This window comes from Oncorhynchus mykiss, chromosome 9 (genome assembly GCF_057628025.1).
Source record: "Oncorhynchus mykiss isolate SJ-2025 chromosome 9, ASM5762802v1, whole genome shotgun sequence".
Classification (NCBI taxonomy): domain Eukaryota; kingdom Metazoa; phylum Chordata; class Actinopteri; order Salmoniformes; family Salmonidae; genus Oncorhynchus; species Oncorhynchus mykiss.
In genome coordinates, this window is record NC_143030.1 from 41905196 (window position 1) to 41925051 (window position 19856).

A 19856-nucleotide genomic window follows, 5' to 3' on the forward strand; every position below is an offset into this window, starting at 1 on the left:
GTGAAAAATGTAAATAAATACAACTAATTTGATTTATGTTGAAACAGACTAAAATAGATAGAGCTGTTGAATGTGATTATTTCCCTACATGTAGAGTAATGGTAAAATATGCAGCACACCCTCACCAGACCTATAATTTACTCTAACTCGAGGAGCCATTTCTTGTTGGTGTTCTTTGGGTAATATCTCACAGCCGGCCATCACAAGTCAACAGGCAGGAAATGATCTACTACCATGCCTTTACAAACCCATCCAAATCCAGATTTTGCATTTTGTGGACAACATAACACCAAATACCATGGGACAAAAATTGTCCAATTGCTCATGGTTGGATTTGCAAGCTGCAGTTAAAACAGTCTAATGTTACTATATAGAAAGAAAAAGGTTTTATTTCCAAAAGGTACAGTATTAGTGTTTCCTTTTCATTTTTGCCTTTATGCTAACAGTGCCCCCTTTTTATTGCAATTCTGAAGATTACATGTATATTTCATAATACACTTACAAACCCAATTAGTTATACTGCAATAACTTTATTAAATATAAAGCGTGTGCACACACACACTCAAGAGGGTTGCATTTCGGGGAGCTGTCCATCTGTGGTCACGCAGGTAAACCTCCAATCTTATTAGGCCCATTGTAAATGTTTTACTGCCAAATCATAACACATCGATGAAGAATAATAAAGCATATCATCTAATCTTTAGCCATGAGAACAGATTTATGGTTGGTTGGAAATAGCTGGTCATTGGTCTTGACTGCAGCTGTTATTCAGTTATAATGTATAACCAATCTCATGCTTTTTATAGATCTTGTTGACGATCTGGTTTCTGCATTTGGCCTTGTCGTCTTAGTATTTTTGATTATAAGTGGTTTTTGCAGATCCGTTTGCCGGTTTATGGCAAGGATATGTTGCAATAATGAGATATGCCTTAATTCCTGGAAATGACCTGGAAATCCCCCTAGATTAGATAGAGAGTCAACCACCTGCAAGCCCATCCTGACAGCAGTGGTAGAGATTAACACTGATGTGGCCAGGTCTGGAATTCCCACTCCTTTTATCCTCACCAAAATTACATATCTGCCTAGTTCACTCCCAGATGCTACAGTATGTGTTTTGGGACAGTACATGTTGCTTTTTTTTTATTCTCTTTTTTTAAACCACAGTTTTGGTTGTTGGGGGGTTTACAGGTACAATTTCAATTCATGTATTCGGTTTATATAACATGTACCCGTGGGCTGCCACGCAAAAGAAAAACAAAAGTAAGAAATACATAGAGAAATGATCATATTGATCAAACTGGATTTTGTAATTAGTAAAATTGGTATATAAAGAAAAATAAACAAAAAGGAGGTGGGCCTACACCCCCAACTCCCCATCCCATTCCTCCCAACCCCACATATCTTAGTCCAACCGCCTGCATCTAAGCATTTAACTGCAGGGAACTACCACATCCTATGAAGGAATGTGCCTACCTGATTTAGGAGACACAGTAAACAGTTGGGAGTTGAGGCCAACTTCATTGTAAAACTTTTCCTTGGTGTTAAATACAGTCTGTGAACAAACTTAAAATGTATAGTTTAATGGCTTGCATTATGAGATGCAAAGTTCATATATCTCCATATTATGTTAAAGGGTTGTTCAGATTCACTAAGGTCTGTGGACCATGCTATTTTAATGGCTAGCTCATAATATGAGCTTTCCAAAAGTTGTTTATATATTATAGAGCTCAGTCCTTTCGGGAGCCCAGATAATTTTCTCGTTATAGGGTTCAGTAGTTGGGTTTCCCAAGGGACTCCATAGGCCATCATAGGTGACCTAAGTTGTAAATATAAGAAAAAAGGAGTTGCCTGGTAATATGTATGTGTCCTTCAAATCTTGGAATGTTCTTAAACCATTACTGTCCATGATATAGGCAAGGGTACGGATTCCTCATTTGGACCATTGGGGGGATGCAAAAGGCATTATTGCAACCCTCCAAATCGCAAGGCATTATTGTGAAGTAATGGAGTATGAGTCATTTTGATTTCCAGTTACATCGTTTTTCAATTATGCGCGAAATAGAAATTGTGTGAACAATAATAGAACCAAGGCGTAATTTACATTGTTTAAGGCATATATCAGTGAAGACGACTTCTTCCAGGGCAATAGGATACACCATATTTCTCTGTATAGGCCAGGGGGCAGAAGAATCATGTCTAAACCAATTTAAGATGGGGCGAAATGCTAGTTCCTGGAAATACAATTGGTACGCATAGTCCTCCTACGTCTTTCTCTCTTAATAAGTTTGTTAATGTTATGCGGGATCGATTACCTTGCCATATACAAATGTAAACCACACTATTAATTTTATCCCAACAGCCAGAAGGGGGAGATATGGGAAGCATTGTAGCCGTTGCAATATATTCATTTTGACAAAAGATATTCTGTCGGTTAAAGCAACTGGGATGTTAGTCCATCTACTGAGGTTAAATTGAATTGATTTGAGCATTCTGTTAAAGTTTCTAGCAATGGAGCCTCCCGAGTGGCACAGCGGTCTAAGACACTGCTTCGCAGTGCTTGAGGCGTCACTACAGACGTGTATTCGATCCCAGGCTGTGTTGCAGGCGGCCGCAACTGGGAGACCCATGAAGCAGCGCACAATTGTCCAGGTTTGGCCGGCCGGGATTTCCTTGTACCATCGTGCTCTAGCAGCTCCTTGTGGCAGGCTGGGTGCATGCACACTGACTTCGGTCGCCAGTTGGATGGTGTTTCCGCCGACACTTTGGTGCGGCTGGCTTCCTGGTTAAGCAAGCAGTGCGGCTTGGCAGAGTCGTGTTTCGGAGGACACATGGCCCTTGACCTTTGCCTCTCCTGAGTTAGTATGGGAGTTGCAGAGATTGGACAAGACTGTACAATAGCAATTGGGTAAAAATAAATATTTACAGTTCCTTTGGAAAGTATTCAGACCGTTGACTTTGGTCATATTTTGTTAGGTTACAGCTTTATTAGAAAATGTATTAAATAGTTGTTTTTCCCTCAATGTACACACAATACCCTATAATGACAAAGCAAAAACAGGTTTTTAGAAATGTTTGCAAATGTATAAAAAAAACAATTTAAATATTACATTTGCATAAGTATTCATACTCTTTACTCGGTACTTTGTTGAAGCATCTTTGTCAGCAAATCCAGCATAGAGTCTTCTTGGGTATCACGCTAAAAGCTTGGCACACCTGCATTTAAGGAGTTTCTTCCGTTCCTCTCTGCAGATCCTCTCAAGCTCTGTCAGGTTGGATGCGGAGCATTGCTGCACAGCTATTTTCATGTCTCTCCAGAGATGTTCGATCGGGTTCAAGTACTTTCGCAAGGCACTGTAAGTTTTCAGACCCTTTGCTACAAGACTCGAAATTAAGCTTAGGTGCATCCTGTTTCCATTGATCATCCTTGACATTTTTTTATTTTTATTTTTTTCAGTTTTTGATTTGTTAAAAAAGAAATATCCAATAAATGTCGTTCCACTTCATGATTGTGTCCCACTTGTTGTTGATTCTTCACAAAAAATACAGTTTTATATCTTTATGTTTGAAGCCTGAAATGTGGCAAAAGGTCACAAAGTTCAAGGGGGCCGAATACTTTCGCAAAGCACTGTATATAACAAAATAACCAAATAATAGCCATTTTTTTATATAAAACGTTTCTTATAATGGTTTTATCTAAGGAAGAAAATATATATACTCCTAAATATTTAATATGGGAAACAATTGGGATTCCATAAGTAGAGATGGAGTCCTCGTTCAGGGTCTTGTGAGGCAGTGGAGCAGATTTGGTTACTATTCATTTTATAACTTGAGACGAAGTTGAATTTATCTATGATCTTCAATGCGTTTGGGAGCGATTGAAATACATTGTCTAGATGTAGTCAAATATTGTCTGGGTATATGGAGATTAGGGAAATTGTTGTTATTTCGTTCGATTGACGAATTGCCTGGGCCAGGGGTTTCATGGATAATAAAAATAGCAAAGGAGGATATCGGCTCACCTTATCTACTGCTTCTTGTGATTCTGAACAGAGCAGATACTGCCTGTTATAACAATGTCTGAGGGATTTGGCATATACAATCAAGCCCATAAATATTTGGACATTGACTAAGTTATTATTACTTTAGCTGTCTACCACAGCATATTGGAGTTGAAATTAAACAATGAATATGATTTGAGTGTATTTACATCCAAATCAGGTGAACGGTGTAGGAATTACAGCACTTTATTTACGTGCCCATCCTTTTAAAGGGACCAAAAGTAATTGGACAATTTTCTGCTCAGCTGTTCCATGATCAGGTGTGTTTTATTCCCTCATTAGTTAATTTACAAGTAAGCAGATAAAAGGTCTAGAGTTGATTTCAAGTGTGGCATTTGCATTTGGAATCTGTTGCTGTTAACCCTCAATATGAAGTCCAAAGACCTGTCACTGCCAGTGAAACAGGCCATCATTAGGCTGAAAAATCAAAACAAACCCTTCAGAGAGATGGCAAAAACATTAGGTGTTGGCAAATCAACTTTTTGGTACATTATTAACAAGAAAGAACACACTGGTGAGCTCAGGAACACCAAACGGCCCTGAAGACCACGGAAAACAGCTGTGGTGGATGACAGAATAATTATTTCCCTAGTGAAGAAAACCTCTTTTCACAACAGTTGTCCAGATCAAGAACACACTCCAGGAGGTAGGCGTAGCTATGTCAAAGTAAAGAGAAGACTTCACCAGAGTAAATACAGAGGGTTTACCACAAGATGTAAACAGGAAGACCACATCTAAAAAAGCCTGTACAGTTCTGGAACAACATCCTATGGATAGATGAGACAAAGATCAACTTCTACCAGAATGATGGGAAGAGAAGAGTATGGAGAATGGAAGGAACTGCTCACCATCCAAAGCATACCACCTCATCTGTGAAGCTTGGTGGAGGTGGTGTTATGGCGTGGGCATGTATGGCTGCCAATGGAACTGGTTCCCTTGTGTTTATTGATAATGTGACTGCTGACCAAAGGAGCAAGATGAATTCTGTGTTTAGGGCTATATTATCTGCTCAGATTCAGCCAAATGCTTCAAAACTCATTGGATGGTGCTCACAGAAATGTGGGCAATGACCTGAAGCATAGTGCGAAAGCAAACCAATATTTTTTATGGCAAAGAAGTGGAATGTTCTGCAATGGCCAAGTCCATCACCTGACATGAATCCAATTGAGCATGCATTTCACTTGCTGAAAGCACATCTGAAGGCAAAATGCCCCAAGAACAAGCAGGAACTTAAGACCGCTGCAGTAAAGGTCTGGCAGAGCATCACCAGGGGAGAAACCCAGCAGCTGGTGATGTCTATGGGTTCCAGACTTCAGGCAAAGAATTTGCAACCAAATATTAAAACTCACAATTTAATTTATGATTACGTTAGTTTGTCCAATTACTTTTGAGCCCCTAAAATTTGAGAGAAAATGGTTGCAATTCCTACATGGTTCATACAATACTTTTGACAAAGATCTTAAATTAAAGTCTACACTTAAAGCACATCTTGATTGTTTCCTTTCAAATCCATTGTGGTGGTGTACAGAGGCAAAATTATGCAAATTGTGTTACTGTCCAAATACTTATGGACCTGACTGTAGTATTTTAATCATATAAATAACATTGGAGCCACTAACATTGGAGCCACTAACATTGGAGCCACAGTTCCAAGACAGACCAGTGATATGACCATTCTAGTCTATCAAAAACTTTTTCTGCATCGAGAGATAAAACAGCCCAAGGAGCTGTTGTTTCTGATGAAGCATGTAAGATATGTAATAGTCAATGGTTATCCGAGGAAAAAAGTTTTTGAGCAAAGCCTATTTAATCCGTGTGGAACAATTTTGGTAACTAAGTCTCGAGACGTGACAACATTTTGTAAAAGAGATGAATATCTGTGTTTATCACAAAAGTGAGAACACTGGGTGGCATCTTTACCTTTTTCTAATGAAAGCGGAATTAGTGCTGTATTTACATCTCTCAAAAATTAACCTACGGGGGCCTCCCGTGTGGCACAGTGGTCTAAGACACTGCATCGCAGTGCTAGTTGTGCCACTAGAGATCCTGGATCGAGTCCAGGCTCTGTCGCAGGCGACCAGGAGACCCATGGGGCAGCGCACAATTGGCCCAGCGTCGTCTGGGTTAGGGGAGAGTTTGGTCTGTCCTCCGACACATTGGTGCGGCTGACTTCCGTGTCAAGAAGCAGTGCAACTTGGCTGGGTCGTGTTTCGGAGGATGCACGGCTCTTGAACATTGCAGCAATGGGACAAGACTCTAACTACCACAAAAAAGGGTAAAAAAAACAGCTGTGTTAATCATTTTGAGCAATAGTGAACTGGTTGAGAGAAGAGGAGTTCTTAATTCGTCGTCTGGCTTGGTGTGGATTAACAATCATAGGTGTATAGTTCTTTATAGTAGCGGGAGAATCTTTGATTGATTCATTTGGGTTCTGATAGTAGTTTCTGCACAGCTTGTTGGCCAGTTAAAGATTGGTACGATTACCATGGAAGTAATGGTTGAGTCTATAACTCGATGGATGGCAAATTCTGCTCTCTGTCTTACCAACGTTCTCTCTTGACTTTGGAAAGAGCAATAGCTACCTGATCTGAAAAAAGTGTTGAGAACGCAGTTAAGAACATTTCCAATTTGGATATCTTCTTTAACTGTGATTAATTCAACTCAGATTCAAATGTATTTGCATATTTTTTTTTCCATGTGCGTCAGTCTAAGTAACATACTAATTTTGAGTATCTTATGCATCATTATGATTATACCTTTAGTTGTATTTGGGGCTGATGGAAAAGCAGACAGCTTGTACAAACTGATTCTTCATTATACGTGCGTCCTTACGGAGCATTGTTATGTCAATATGGTTTCTTGCTAGAATATCAAGACAGCTGGAACACTTGATAGGATGATTTAGGCCTTTCAAATTCCAAGAGAGAATGTTATATCAATGATATCATTGTTATCTTTAGCCCATGGATGTGTAACTAAAAGCAGGACCTTTTAAGCAGTATCTGTTTTTGGTCTTTAAGGCATTGAAACATATAAATAAAGTTAAACATAAAACAAGTAACCATTTTCAGACCATTACAGTTTAGTTAGTAGATGTGATGTGTTAGCGTGAATAATGAAGAAAAATATCAAATATAATCTTAAAAAGTAGGCTAAATATAACAGATATGCAAGCCTGACCACCATATTTGAAGAAATGTCAAATAGGAAGGTTGTAGGAGCAATAGTTATTGATCCATTATCCTCATTGTTATTAGTAAAATGGCTTAAATGACCTTAAACATAACCTGACCCTCAATATGTATTAAGCATTTAAGTGCTCTATACAATGTACAAAAAGAAATAGGGTATGTGGATTAAACGCAGTCTATAATCGACATCTCACAATACTTAATCGTGGCCTGTAGGCCGAGTCCTCCCTGGGAAATACATTTTGTCGCCTAAACGGAGGGGGACAGACATCAACATGAACTGAATTGAGCGGACTGGCCATCTCGGACTGGCCATCTATCCAACACAGAATAAATACAAATATTAGGGGAATAGCTTCCAATTTAAATTGACATATTTAGCCCTTAAGGATGCAATGTGATGTAGCCCCACAAGGAAGCAGCCCCAATCTGTATACACTTCGATATATTGTCCGTTGTTCATTAATTGGTATGGTGTCTGTCATCATTGGCTAAATGTCTTGGGCCATAAATAATGTAATAATAGCCAAGTCCAATGTGCAGTAATAATAATAACAGCAACAATAATAGTGTTCCTTTCACCCAATTGAGGGGGTGTCCTTATCATTGTCTTATGCTGAGTTCACCACCATAACCATAGGCTAGGCTGTATGATTGTGTGTGGAAGCCTACCTGAATACTGAGCCAGTGTTGTCTGACACCAATACTGAGGGTGACAATTACAGCAGAGTGGCCACTGAAAATGATAGTTTTGCACGAAAGTCCAAAATGGACTTGAACCTTTGTACACGTCTAACATTTTCCCATGCCTGTTTAACAGATCAATCCCAAAATGGCTTCAGCTTGGTTGAGTAGGGTAAGTGGGTTCCCTAATGAGCAGGAGGAGTGAGTGTGAAGGTGTAGTCTAGCTGAGCTCCAGTGATTACTGGTTGGATTGGGAGGCCCAGTGCCTTGTGGGAGAAGAGTAATCAAAGCGGGTCATGAGAGAGCAATGAGTATCGTCTGGCAATCAGGCCACAACAGAGGTCTCATTCATCACTTCCATATTATGCCCTTTTCAAGTACAACCCCCCAAGACATCCTACACCACCACGACCATGACCACCACGGAGTGCCTAGAAATCCCCATACTGTGTAGTTGGTAGAGGGAGGGACGTAGCCCAGACTCTAGATGGAGCAGGGTAGTTTTCGACTCTTTACCTTGGACCGCTTTCCAATAGAAACCAGGCCTGTTTATGTGTAGTGGACATATTTTGTGTTTTTGCAGTGCATGCTTTCTCCTTTCCTCTCCGAATGACTCTGGCAAGCTGCCCTAATGGGGGTTGATAACAGGCATAACTCAGGGACCTTATCGATTGAGTCTCTTCCTGTCCTTAAGGATGTCACCATGCTGGACCCTCTTTCCCTTCACCCAGTGACCATGACTTCTGACCCTTAACAATGTCAGCTTGACCCAGGGGGCTGGACAGTAGCCAGGCTAGTCATCTTTGTCTCCACTGCCCCTGGGAATGAGCTGCTCCAAATGGGACAGAGATACTCAGAGTGTGCTGGACAGACATTTACGTGAATGAACTTAGACTCTCTGTCAACCTACTCTGAAGCAACAGTAATCTACCATTTCATTCTTGGATCATACCCTAATATTCAGATATGCAGCGTAAAAAACAGCTGAGGGCATCTGTCACAACAAATATATGTGTCGCACTGCATCCAAGGCAAGCTGGGGGGATATTAACTCATAGGCACTTACAAGACATACTGGAGAAGTTGACTTTGGCCTTGCCTTTATAAACAAATCGTGTGAATGGTAAACACCAATGCCAATAATGACCTGGCATATTTCAATCTTCTCGCTCTCATGAATCCTTGCTGCATGGAATGTACGTGATAGGTATCTCTCATGCTAACTCCCAAAGAAACACCCCATACAGCTAATACATACACTATACATTCCTATGGAGGACAAGTGCTGAAAGCAGAAAAAAATCCCAACAGGTCTCAACAGTTATAGTATAGTAAAGAAGGGTGGCTAGTCAAAGCTGGGAAAATCCACAGTTGACTGTCACACACTACCTACTTACAGTATAGTGCAAGAGTCTGAATTCCTATAGCTCTGACCTAGTTTGTACTGTAATTCAGTAGCTGTGGCAGTGCTAAAATCAGGAGGAGATTATTACATTTTAGTGCAGTACACTGAAATCCTATTATGTGTAATCCATAGTAGTACTGTGGATATTATGAAAGGTAAACCCGTAAACCCTATTGGAATCTCAAGAACTGATTGAGGATTTTTTCTTCCAGTGGGAAACCTAGATTTCATGAGAAGATGATGCAACATATTGGAGGCCCCTTACAGTGGTCATTTGGAGGTCATACACAATCACAGGTATTACCTATGAATATGTGTGTTACAAACAACCCCAATCTCAAAGCAGAGATGGGTTCTCTATTATAGAGAACCCAACTGGTGGCCCGCTGACCTCAATCTTGTTGATGATCCCTGCTCTATGAATACTGTACTCTTAACCCATCCTCCAGACATTTAGCTAGTCTCTTCATGATCTGTTCTCCATCTCAGAAGCTCCTCTCGATGTACAGTATTTATGCCTTGGGGAGGGCTGCTAATGCTGAGCCTACTGATGATTGTACGCGAGGGACACTGCTACAGAATCTACAGAAACTGAGTGGGTGGCAGGTAGCCTATCTGTTAGAGCGTTGGGCCAGTAACCGAAGGACGCTGGTTTAAATACCTGAGGTGACTATGCAAAAATTTGCTGATGTGCCCTTAACCTAATTTGCTCCAGGGGCACTGTACTGCTACGGCTGACCCTGTAAAACAACACATTTCACTGCAGCTATCTGATATACACTTTAAAAATATAAAAACATTTGGGTGTTCAGGAGGCTACTGGGAAGAGGGAAGACCTGATAAAGACGCCACAAGGAAGATGTCACATTACTGTATCTATCTGTCACTTTGGGTTTGAATTAACGCAAACATGGAAACAATCCCTGAATTCTCCAGATGACTCGATTGTAGCCCTTTATTGCGAGGTTATCCTAAGGAATTTCTATTTGATAAAATGAAGTTGAACTTTCTAGAAAAGTGGAAGGCTCACTGTCTAGAGACCGTATGCTTTCCGTGAAGCCTAGTTTTTACTGGACCAGTGTCAGCTCGCAGCTACTATAGACTGATTAAGAATGTCACAGGATGTAAGAGAAGGAGGGCAGTACATCATCTGAGGTTCTAGTTCTTACACTGGGCTACTGTCTTCACAGGCACACATTTATAAACCATTACACTGGATGAATGTGGTTCCTATCTTTTAATGAACAAAATGCATATGAAAGAACTGCTTTTATGTATGGCCTTTAACTAGGTCTCAGAGGACATTGTAGGAGATTTGATTACCCTAAATACAAGTACAGTAATTATAAAAAATGAATACAAAAATATCAGCAGCACACTATTATTTTAGACACTGGTAGAGTGGCCATATATTGCTGACTTACCCTCAGTGTTTCGAGACTGTTCGTTTGGGCCCTGGTAGTTGAAGAGGACCTGGGACTGTCTCCTGGCTGCCTGGTCTCCTTCCTCCCTCATGACAGGAGCTCTGCTGGTCGGGCTGAACTTCACTGCGAGAAAGTCCTGGTCAAGTTTACTCTGGGGCTTTGTGGGCTCCTCACGCTGCTCCTCAAGATGCTCCTCAAGGTGCTTCTCATGGTGCCACCCGTTGCTTTGGGATGAACGACTGCCATCATGGTGGTGACTGTTTTGGTTGTCTCTGTGTTTGTGGTGGCCAGTGTGTCTCACTCCCTTGTCACTATGGACAGTTTGTGTGATGTCCTTCGAAGTGTCACTCTTCATTACTACGTCACCATCTCTGTGATGCCTGCTGTCCCGGTCAACAACTTCCTGTTGATGCCTGTGGCTCTCTGAAGTCACTTCCTGTTTAGTTGTTGTTGTTGATGCTGTTGATGTTGTTGACTCCCCCTGGGCCTTTGAGGTGGTCTGGTCCATGTGATGGGGATCCGCGGTAACAGTCACCTCCTCTCTTGTCTCCTGATCATATGTTCCCAGTCTCTCTCTCAGCTCCTGCCTCAGGTCATTAAAGATCTCATAAGTAGGAAAGCTTGTCTCAGCATAGGATGGTGACACTGTGGTCGATTCTGTTGGCTGGACCAGGTCTTGTGGTATAGTAGAGGAGGAGTCAGGCAGTGTGTAGTCATAATCCTTATCTTCATCCAGGACAGGTGGGTCCTCTTTGTAAAGAGGTAGGGTGTTACCGGGGGCGAGTGGGTCTAATGGGCTTGTCTGTTTATTGTCATGCGGTTTGCTGAGGTCTCTCAGAGAGATGTTTTTCTGTCTGGTTGTTGCTAACATGGGCTTCTTAATATGACGAGGGTCGCAGTCAGGGATAGGAGAACACATCAGGCTCCCGCCATGGTTAGGACAGTGACACACCTGACACGGGTCCATCTGGAAGGAGTGACCCGCTTCATACTTCAGGTTGCCTCGGACACAACCGATGCTCTCACACTGCGGACACCCATCCGCAGGTTCCACGACAGTGATGCAGTTGGGAGGGATCTGGGGACATGGGATGAAATGGCACCCGATCCTCCCACCTCCCTGTGGACAAGAACATTCTGTGCTTCCGAAATCCACAAAGTAAGATTCTCCCTCTGGAACTTTCCCATTCCGGAAGCCTGCGTGGATGCAGTCATAGTACTGGTAACCTTCACATGAGCATCCTATTTTAACGCAGGTGGCACAGCAAGCGTCCTTCTCCAAAACCTCCTCAATGCAGTTGTCCAACACTGGACAATCCATGCCTGTACAGTCCCTTTGGCTTAGACAGGTGCCCAGGCACAACAGGAGCACACATTGAAACAGCATCAGTTTTTCTTGGTTCATTTTTCATAAAAGTCCCAGAGCCCAAGAACAATTGTTGAAAATTGAATGACAACTATTGTCCACAGTCTTCTGCAGTCGACCTGGAGTGAGAATGATGTTGAAGGTTTGATTTCAAATGGCCTCCTTTAACCTGTGACAATGAAAGAGAAATAACATGACATTACTGTTATGTCAACTTACTGTAGTGACAGAACCACAAGATCATCACCAAGTTCATCACCAAGGCATCACCAAGTTGTTTGTCATTGAACTGGGTGCCACCAGTCTCCACTGTTTAAACTAGCTATCATTACTGTCATTAGGCCAATAATAAAATTGACCATTGGGCTAATGTATGTTTTTCCATGCCCATTCTCTGGTCACAGGACAGCTCGTGATGCATACTGTGGTTTGCATTACATTGGTATGGAAATGTGGCTACAGGTAACGCCGGATAGGGATAGGGGGAAATATGGACAACCCTAGACAAACCGTCCAAAGTTAGAAAAGAAAGGCACTGTACCTGACAGCTCCTACACACAGAATAACACAGATAAGAGAGGACGAAGCTCATGCACTACAGTAGGCTTAATGTGGTTGCTAGTGTCAGATATTTTCCAAATCTGCAATTCAAAATGTGTCCTTTCTAAGAAGTACGTTCTGTAACTTTTAATAAGATGCATTTCTTACACTACTGTACGGAGACTGAACAATATTTGCAGTGATCCATATCCAGCCAATTCTAAACTCGTGTGTGCGATCCAAGTCAGTGATGGGACTACAAATCAGAGAATATATTGAAAACCAGGTGTTTTCTATTTCACTTTTCCTGTTTTTCCCCCCAACTGTTCGTGTGCTTGATCCAGTCCTAAGAAACACTAACGTTTCAATCAAAGAAATCTGTTGGTACGATTATTTTTTATTTTCAAAATGCATTCCAGTTCTAAGTGAAACATGATGTGTTTAAAACAAATATTAGATCCATTCCTAACATTTGACTAATCTTTAACACCGAGCTTAACCCAGTTGAGGAATATGAACAGTGTTAGACTCAAAAGACACACACATAGCACAACAGCCCAGACTCATTGCCCCCATAATGCTTAGAAACAGCTTGCTGGTGCATGGATTCCAACATGTGGTGGAGCAGTTTGGGAGGGCAAAAGTCACCCAGTGTTGACATGGTATATTTTCCTCAATAGACACCCTTCACGCTCTATGTGTGCGTTGGTTGTATGGAGAAGCCTGCACTGACACGTCTTTAAACTCCCAGCAGCAACTCATAACTCTTCATACAGTCCCTCTGTTTTCTATATCAACATATTCAAAATACTATAATCCTGCCATATGATGTCCTGATTCCATGACTATATTTTAATGAGAATGTTGAGTTTATTAACCTGCATATATAGAGTTATGGTGTGCTGCTCTGTGTTGAGGAATCCTATTATCTTGGCGCAAATTTGCCCTTCAGTGCTGATTATGTAGGGGACCATGCACTTCCTTTCAGTGAGGATTCTATCACTAGCACAACCCCTCTGTGTCAAAGTCAACCAATCACAGGTTATGGCAGTCACAGCCAACTGCAGAGGTTTTCTAAATGAAATATTACAACCCCCCCCCTTCCAAATTCAACATTTCTTCAAATGATACGTTTGAGAGCCATTAGACATCCAACTGGAAGGAAAACATTGGTTCTGGCTACTTCTCGCACATCTGGGGCTACGTCTCTCTCACTTCATCATACCAGACCACAGAATGAGAAGGACTGCAGCACAGACGAATGCACCACTTAGACAGTCAATGATGGCTTTGTATGCAGTGGATAAGGAATCATTTTAACAGGTCTCACAGTCTTGACTGGCATGTGCCCCACTGGTTTGGTGTTTTAATGATGTTGAATTCAGCACATGGCATGCAACGACATGGCATGATGTACTGCATCAAAGGCTGAGGCTCAGAGTTCCTATGTCTGCCACAGCTGACAGTGAGATTCAAAAAAAAGAAAAAGAAAGTTGGGTCTGGGCGAATCAAACTAATTGTATAAACATGTGTCACTCACTCACAACCACTATCATAATCTGTGATAAGAGGATCAAGTGAATGGAAGACACATCTAGCCGCTGTATCTTTGCTGACCTATGTAAGATTAGTTTATTTAAATGAAACAAATTATCGTTTTTTTTTTCTATCAGCTAAAAAAAATTCCAAAGTTTTCCAAACAATGTTTGTGTACATGGTTTGCTCATGTACCTCTCCTAGTACCAACGAGTTTGAGCCAGGATACAGAAAACATTGTTGTCATGTGATTTAACAGGAAAAGTTCTCAACAGCAATGTTTATCTTCGCGTTTTTAAATACTATATTTTCTGACTGGTGTAAAGATATCATACAAGATAATGTCAGTCTATCTGCTAGGCTGCGAATAATGACTTGAATGTAATAAAGTCAGTAGCCTGAGGTTTGATAAGGTGCACAAACTCACATAGAGCCAAATCACTTTTAACAAATATTACTGTTTACGTTTTGTCATTACATACAAATGGACATAAGCAATAGACTTCAGGGCTGAGAATACTCCATAATTTGATATTGGAAACAGGACTTAAACACATTTTTCTCTCTGTGTTTTAACAATAAACGTTAAGTGTGAAAGTGAAATAGGCATAATTTAATAGAGGATAAATAAAATCCTGAAATGTTCTTAGTTATGTGGAGAATTAAATGTCAATATAACCTGCCATGCACATAACTGATGGGTAGAAATGTTGGAAAGGAAAACCATAATTTTTTACATGTTACATGCAGTCTCTTATAAGGTTAGCACATAAACACATTCTCACAAACAAGCGTGCAAAGGCAGTGAGGCAGTGATTGAAAAGTTTTTCTTTACCTTACTTCTCAGTTCTGTCAGTGTGCGACCGGTATCTTGTATGCTGGCCCAAAGTTAGCTGAGCGCATTCTGAAGAGAAGGGGGATGTGCAAGCGCTCTCTGAAAACTGAGAGAGGATAGGGGCGGAACAAAAACTTTCTTTGCCCTCTGAATACTTCAGCAAATTACTTATGAGGTCAGGAATACTTTTGCGCCTCTATTTCATTAAGCTGCTGATTCACGTTAGAACGAATTCCAAATCGCTTCAATCTGTATCTAGCTGCTGTTTTACTTTATTGAAATAGGCTGCTTGCTGTCACATTCCAATATTAATCTTTGCACTTGTGTTTATTTGACGAATGCAGTCATTTTCCCCATTTACATTGTCATTATTGTGCCGTTGTATATTGTAATTCCAGATGATTCACCCAAAAGTAGGTTGTGCTGGTGAATAACTCTATTATACCCATGTTATGCCCATCTAATGTCCATAACTTGAAAAGGACAAAGGCTAAAAAGCCTACACACAATAATCAAACTCTCCTGCAAATCTTCTCACTCAAGAAGAAAATATCACATGATCTCTGCGGCTCTTTGTCACGTTCGTTATAACGATGAGACCAAGGCGCAGCGTGATGTGAATACATCTTCTTTAATAACAACGAAGAAACACTAAACAAACTTACAAAACGAACGTGACGCTATAAATATAACAAGTGCAGACACAGGCAACTACACATAGACAATAACCCACAAATTACCCAAGGAATATGGCTGCCTAAATATGGTTCCAAATCAGAGACAACGATAACCAGCTGCCTTGAGAACCAATCTAGGCAATCATAGACATAAAAACACAACCCCATAAACATACAAAAACCCTAGACAGGTCAAAACACATATCACCCTCGTCACACCCTGACCTAACCAAAATAATAAAGAAAACAAAGAACACTAAGGTCAGGGTGTGACAGTACCCCCCCCAAAGATGCGGACTCCCGGCCGCAAACCTAAAGCTATATGGGAGGGTCTGGGTGGGCATCTAACCTTGGTGGCGTCTTAGGTTCTGGACGCTGCCCCACTTCTTTAAACTGAGGGCTGGGGATGCTCGATGGAGACCCCGGTCAGGGGACCGTCACTGGAGACCCCAAGCTGGGGTCCGTCGCTGGGGTCCGTCGCTGGAGACCCTTGGCTGGGGACCGTCGCTGGAAGGTTCCGGACTGTGGCCCGTCGTGGTAGGTTCCGGACTGTGGCCCGTCGTGGTAGGTTCCGGACTGTGGCCCGTCGTGGTAGGTTCTGGACTGTGGCCCGTCGTGGTAGGTTCAGGACTGTGTCCCGTCGTGGGAGGTTCCGGTCTGTGGCCCGTTGTGGTAGGTTCCGGTCTGTGGCCCGTTGTGGTAGGTTCCGGTCTGTGGCCCGTCGTTAGAGGTTCCGGTCTGTGGCCCGTCGTTAGAGGTTCCGGTCTGTAAACTGTCGCCGGACGCTCTGGACTGGGCACTGTCGCCGATCACTGCTGTGCTGTCTGCTAACTTGATGATTGATTTGGAGATGTGCGTGGCCACACAGTCATGGGTGAACAGGGAGTACATGAGGGGACTGAGCACGCACCCATGTGGGGTTGTGGATTAGCATAGTGGAAATGTTGTTGCCTACCTTCCCCACCTAGGGGCGGCCTGTCAGAAAGTCTAGGACCCAGTTGCACAGGGCGAGGTATAAACCCAGGGCCCCTTGCTTAACACGCTTAAATGTCTTACTTACTTCGGCCAAAGAGAACGAGAGCTCACAGTCCTGGGAAGCGACGGTGGCCTGCATTGGCGGCGCTGTGTTTTCCTCGAAGCGGGTGAAGAAAGTGTTTCGGCTGTCCGCGAAGTAGCTAGTTTTCCCTTTATAATCTGTGATTGTCTGGAGTCCCTGCCATAAACATTTTGTGTCTGAGTTGTTGAATTGCGACTCCACTTTGTCTCTGTACTGACATTTTGCCTGCTTGATTGCCTTACAGAGGGAATAACTGGACTGTTTGTATTCAACCATATTCCCAGTCACCTTGTCGTGGTTAAATGACAGACACAAGGGGATATGGTGCCATTCGTGGCTTTGTTTTAGGGACACTCCCACGACAAATCGATGACATGGATGGCTCCAGCATTTGTTTTTGTGTGCACATTGTTGAAAACTTCCTCTATACTATTGATCTGTTGTAGTATGCAAAATCTCTGCATAATTTATTGCAGCAAATTGGCAAAGGATTTGCCACAACTTTTGCCAGAAGCCTGTTTTTTCTGTAAGGTTATAGAGACGAAATTAATATGGCAAGATTTTTCATTTTCAGAAATCCCCTTAGTCAGGCTTCACTGGATTAAGAAACTGTGTTATAGACACATCTGTACAAATCTATACAAGTTTAATCCATGTGTTGTTCAGTGCTATTTTGTAACTGGATAAAACATTTGCCCCCACTGTCCACTTGCCAGCATCCATGGATATTGTCCAGTGCAGGTCAAGTCTATCCACCCACAGTTTGTTCATGTGTAACGTGACTGACTACATACTATAATAGTGACCGCATCGGAGACAAGCACATAGATTTTTCTCTTGTCTAGAGCAGGACTGTGATCTCAGCCTGGGCTGTGCTGTGCCTGGCAGACAGGCCGTCTCTGGTTCTTTAATAACCTGAGCCCATGAGCTAACTGGCTGTGAAGGTCCATTCAGTTCACTAATGCCCAGAGGAACCTGCATGGTGTACCTCTGCTCCTTGCTCCAGACTGCCTCTCAAATACCTTGCATTTCCCAATATAGTCCATTACTTTTGACCAGGGCCCTAAATTAAGTTCTGGTCAAAATCAGTACACTACTGTATGGAGAATAGAGTCAGTTGTGACTTGAGACACAAAGGGAGTGACTTGAGAAGTAGGAGCTGTTTTAAAGTGGCAGTGCAGTTTCACCTCATTTAACACGTGATTGACTTAACAAAAGGCACATGACATAGTATAAGTGGGGGAGGTGGGGGGGGCTTTCCTCTCTTGTTCTTTATTGCTCATCTATTGTTCCTCAATTAAGGGGAAGGCCGATGACATCACAGATTCCCATCAGACCAACTCCTTGAATGCCCTACTCCATGAAGTTTGCAGTTGGGCTTAAAACACATTTTCTTACCATTTAGTGTGTGGACTATACTGTATTTACACATTGAATATCGCTTTACAAAAGTTAAAGTAAAACAATTGCTGGAGGATGTCTTTAAGGCCAGGCACCAAAGGCTGATATGACATTTCTGCATCTACCTATCAATTTGAAGATTTGTTGGTATTTTGGTCCATTAATATTAGTATTTAAAAAAAGTTAACATAAACTTTTAGGAAAAAGAAGTAAGTTACTTGAGGTAATATGTACATGTAGGTAGAGGTAAAGTGACTACGCATGGATAATAAACAGAGAGTAGCAGCAGCAAACAGTCTGGGTCGCCAGTTGATTAACTGTTCAAGAGTCTTATGGCTTGGGGGTAGAAGCTGTTAAGAAGACTTTTTGACCTCGACTTGGTACTCCGGTACCGCTTGGCGTAGCAGAGAGGACAGTCTATGACTAGGGTGGCTGGTGTCCTTGGCCATTTGTTGTGACTTCCTCTGACACCACATGGTATAGAGGTCCGGGATGGCAGGAAGCTTGGCCACAGTGATATACTGGGCCGTACGCACTACCCTCTGTAGTGCCTTGCGGTCGGAGGCCGAGTAGTTGCCATACCAGACGGTGATGCTCCCGATGGTGCAGCTGTAGAAGGATCTGAGGACCCATTACAAATCTTTTCAGTATCCCGAGGGGGAATAAGTGTTGTCGTGTCCTCTTCACGACTGTCTTGGTGTATTTGGACCATGATAGTTTTCTGGTGATGTGGACACCAAGGAACTTGAAGCTCTCAACCTGCTCCACTACAGACCTGTTGATGAGAATTGGGGCATGCTCAGTACTTATTTTTCTGTAGTCCACAATCATCTCCTTGTCTTTAACACATTGAAGGAGAGGTTGTTATCCTGGCACCACACTACCAGGTCTCTGACCTCCTCCCTATAGGCTGTCTCAGCATGGTCAGTGATTAGGCCTACCACTATTGTGTCGTCTGCAAACTTAATGATGATGTTGGAGTCGTGCTTGGCCATGCAGTCATGGGTGAACAGGGAGTACAGGAGGGAACTGAGCACGCACTAGTGATGGGTCGTTCACGAACGAGTCGGCTCTAAGAGCCCTCTTGTAGGTGAACGTTGGGAGCCGGCTCGCATATCAGAAAATCCTAATTAAATGTATTTTAAAAATTAAGATATTAATAGAATTAACTAATTTAAAGAATGAAAAGATAAATAAAATAATATAGGCCTAAATGCTCAAGCACACACACATTCGTTCTGACTTTCTGCTCAGACTAACAGCCTCACCTGTTGTTCCTGTCAATCAGACACTCAATGTCAACCAATGAACCAAAGATGCATGAGGGAGGGCCGAGCCAACTCTCTTACAGTCACACACTTAGCAGCCGAGGAGAGAGAGGAAGGACAGCTATGAAAACAACAGCTGGAAAATGAGTCGGAAACAAAGTAGCATTTGGATGCATTTTAATAATGTAGACAATGTTAGAGTACAGTGTAGAATTTGCCAAAACAAAATCTCATATAAAGCCAGTTCTACAAACAACCTACACCGGCATATGGGAACTGTGCACCCAACTGTGAAGCTAGCTGTAGCGGAGCTTTGAGAAACTAGCAGGCCTGCTAGTGATAGTGGTGGAGCCAGCACCTCCACACGTGGAGGTGTATCCACTCAGTCAAGTAGGCGTACTCCGCAACCCACAG

General features: G+C 42.2%; 1 protein-coding gene across 2 annotated transcripts in view; it reads right to left on the minus strand.

Annotated features, from left to right (window-relative positions):
• LOC110531988 (fibulin-2) overlaps nt 1-15211 on the minus strand; it is a 48113-nt gene extending 32902 nt beyond the window's left edge. The window contains exons 1-2 of one of the 2 annotated variants that reach the window (XM_021615543.3): nt 15040-15211; nt 10763-12297 (exon numbers count right to left, since the gene is read on the minus strand). In XM_021615543.3, the coding sequence (XP_021471218.3) occupies nt 10763-12167 (1405 nt within the window). In that variant the 5' untranslated portion in view covers nt 12168-12297; nt 15040-15211. The remainder of the gene's footprint in view (nt 1-10762; nt 12298-15039) is intronic. The other variant, XM_021615544.3, reaches the window with a different exon arrangement.
• Nucleotides 15212-19856: the final 4645 nt, after the last annotated feature.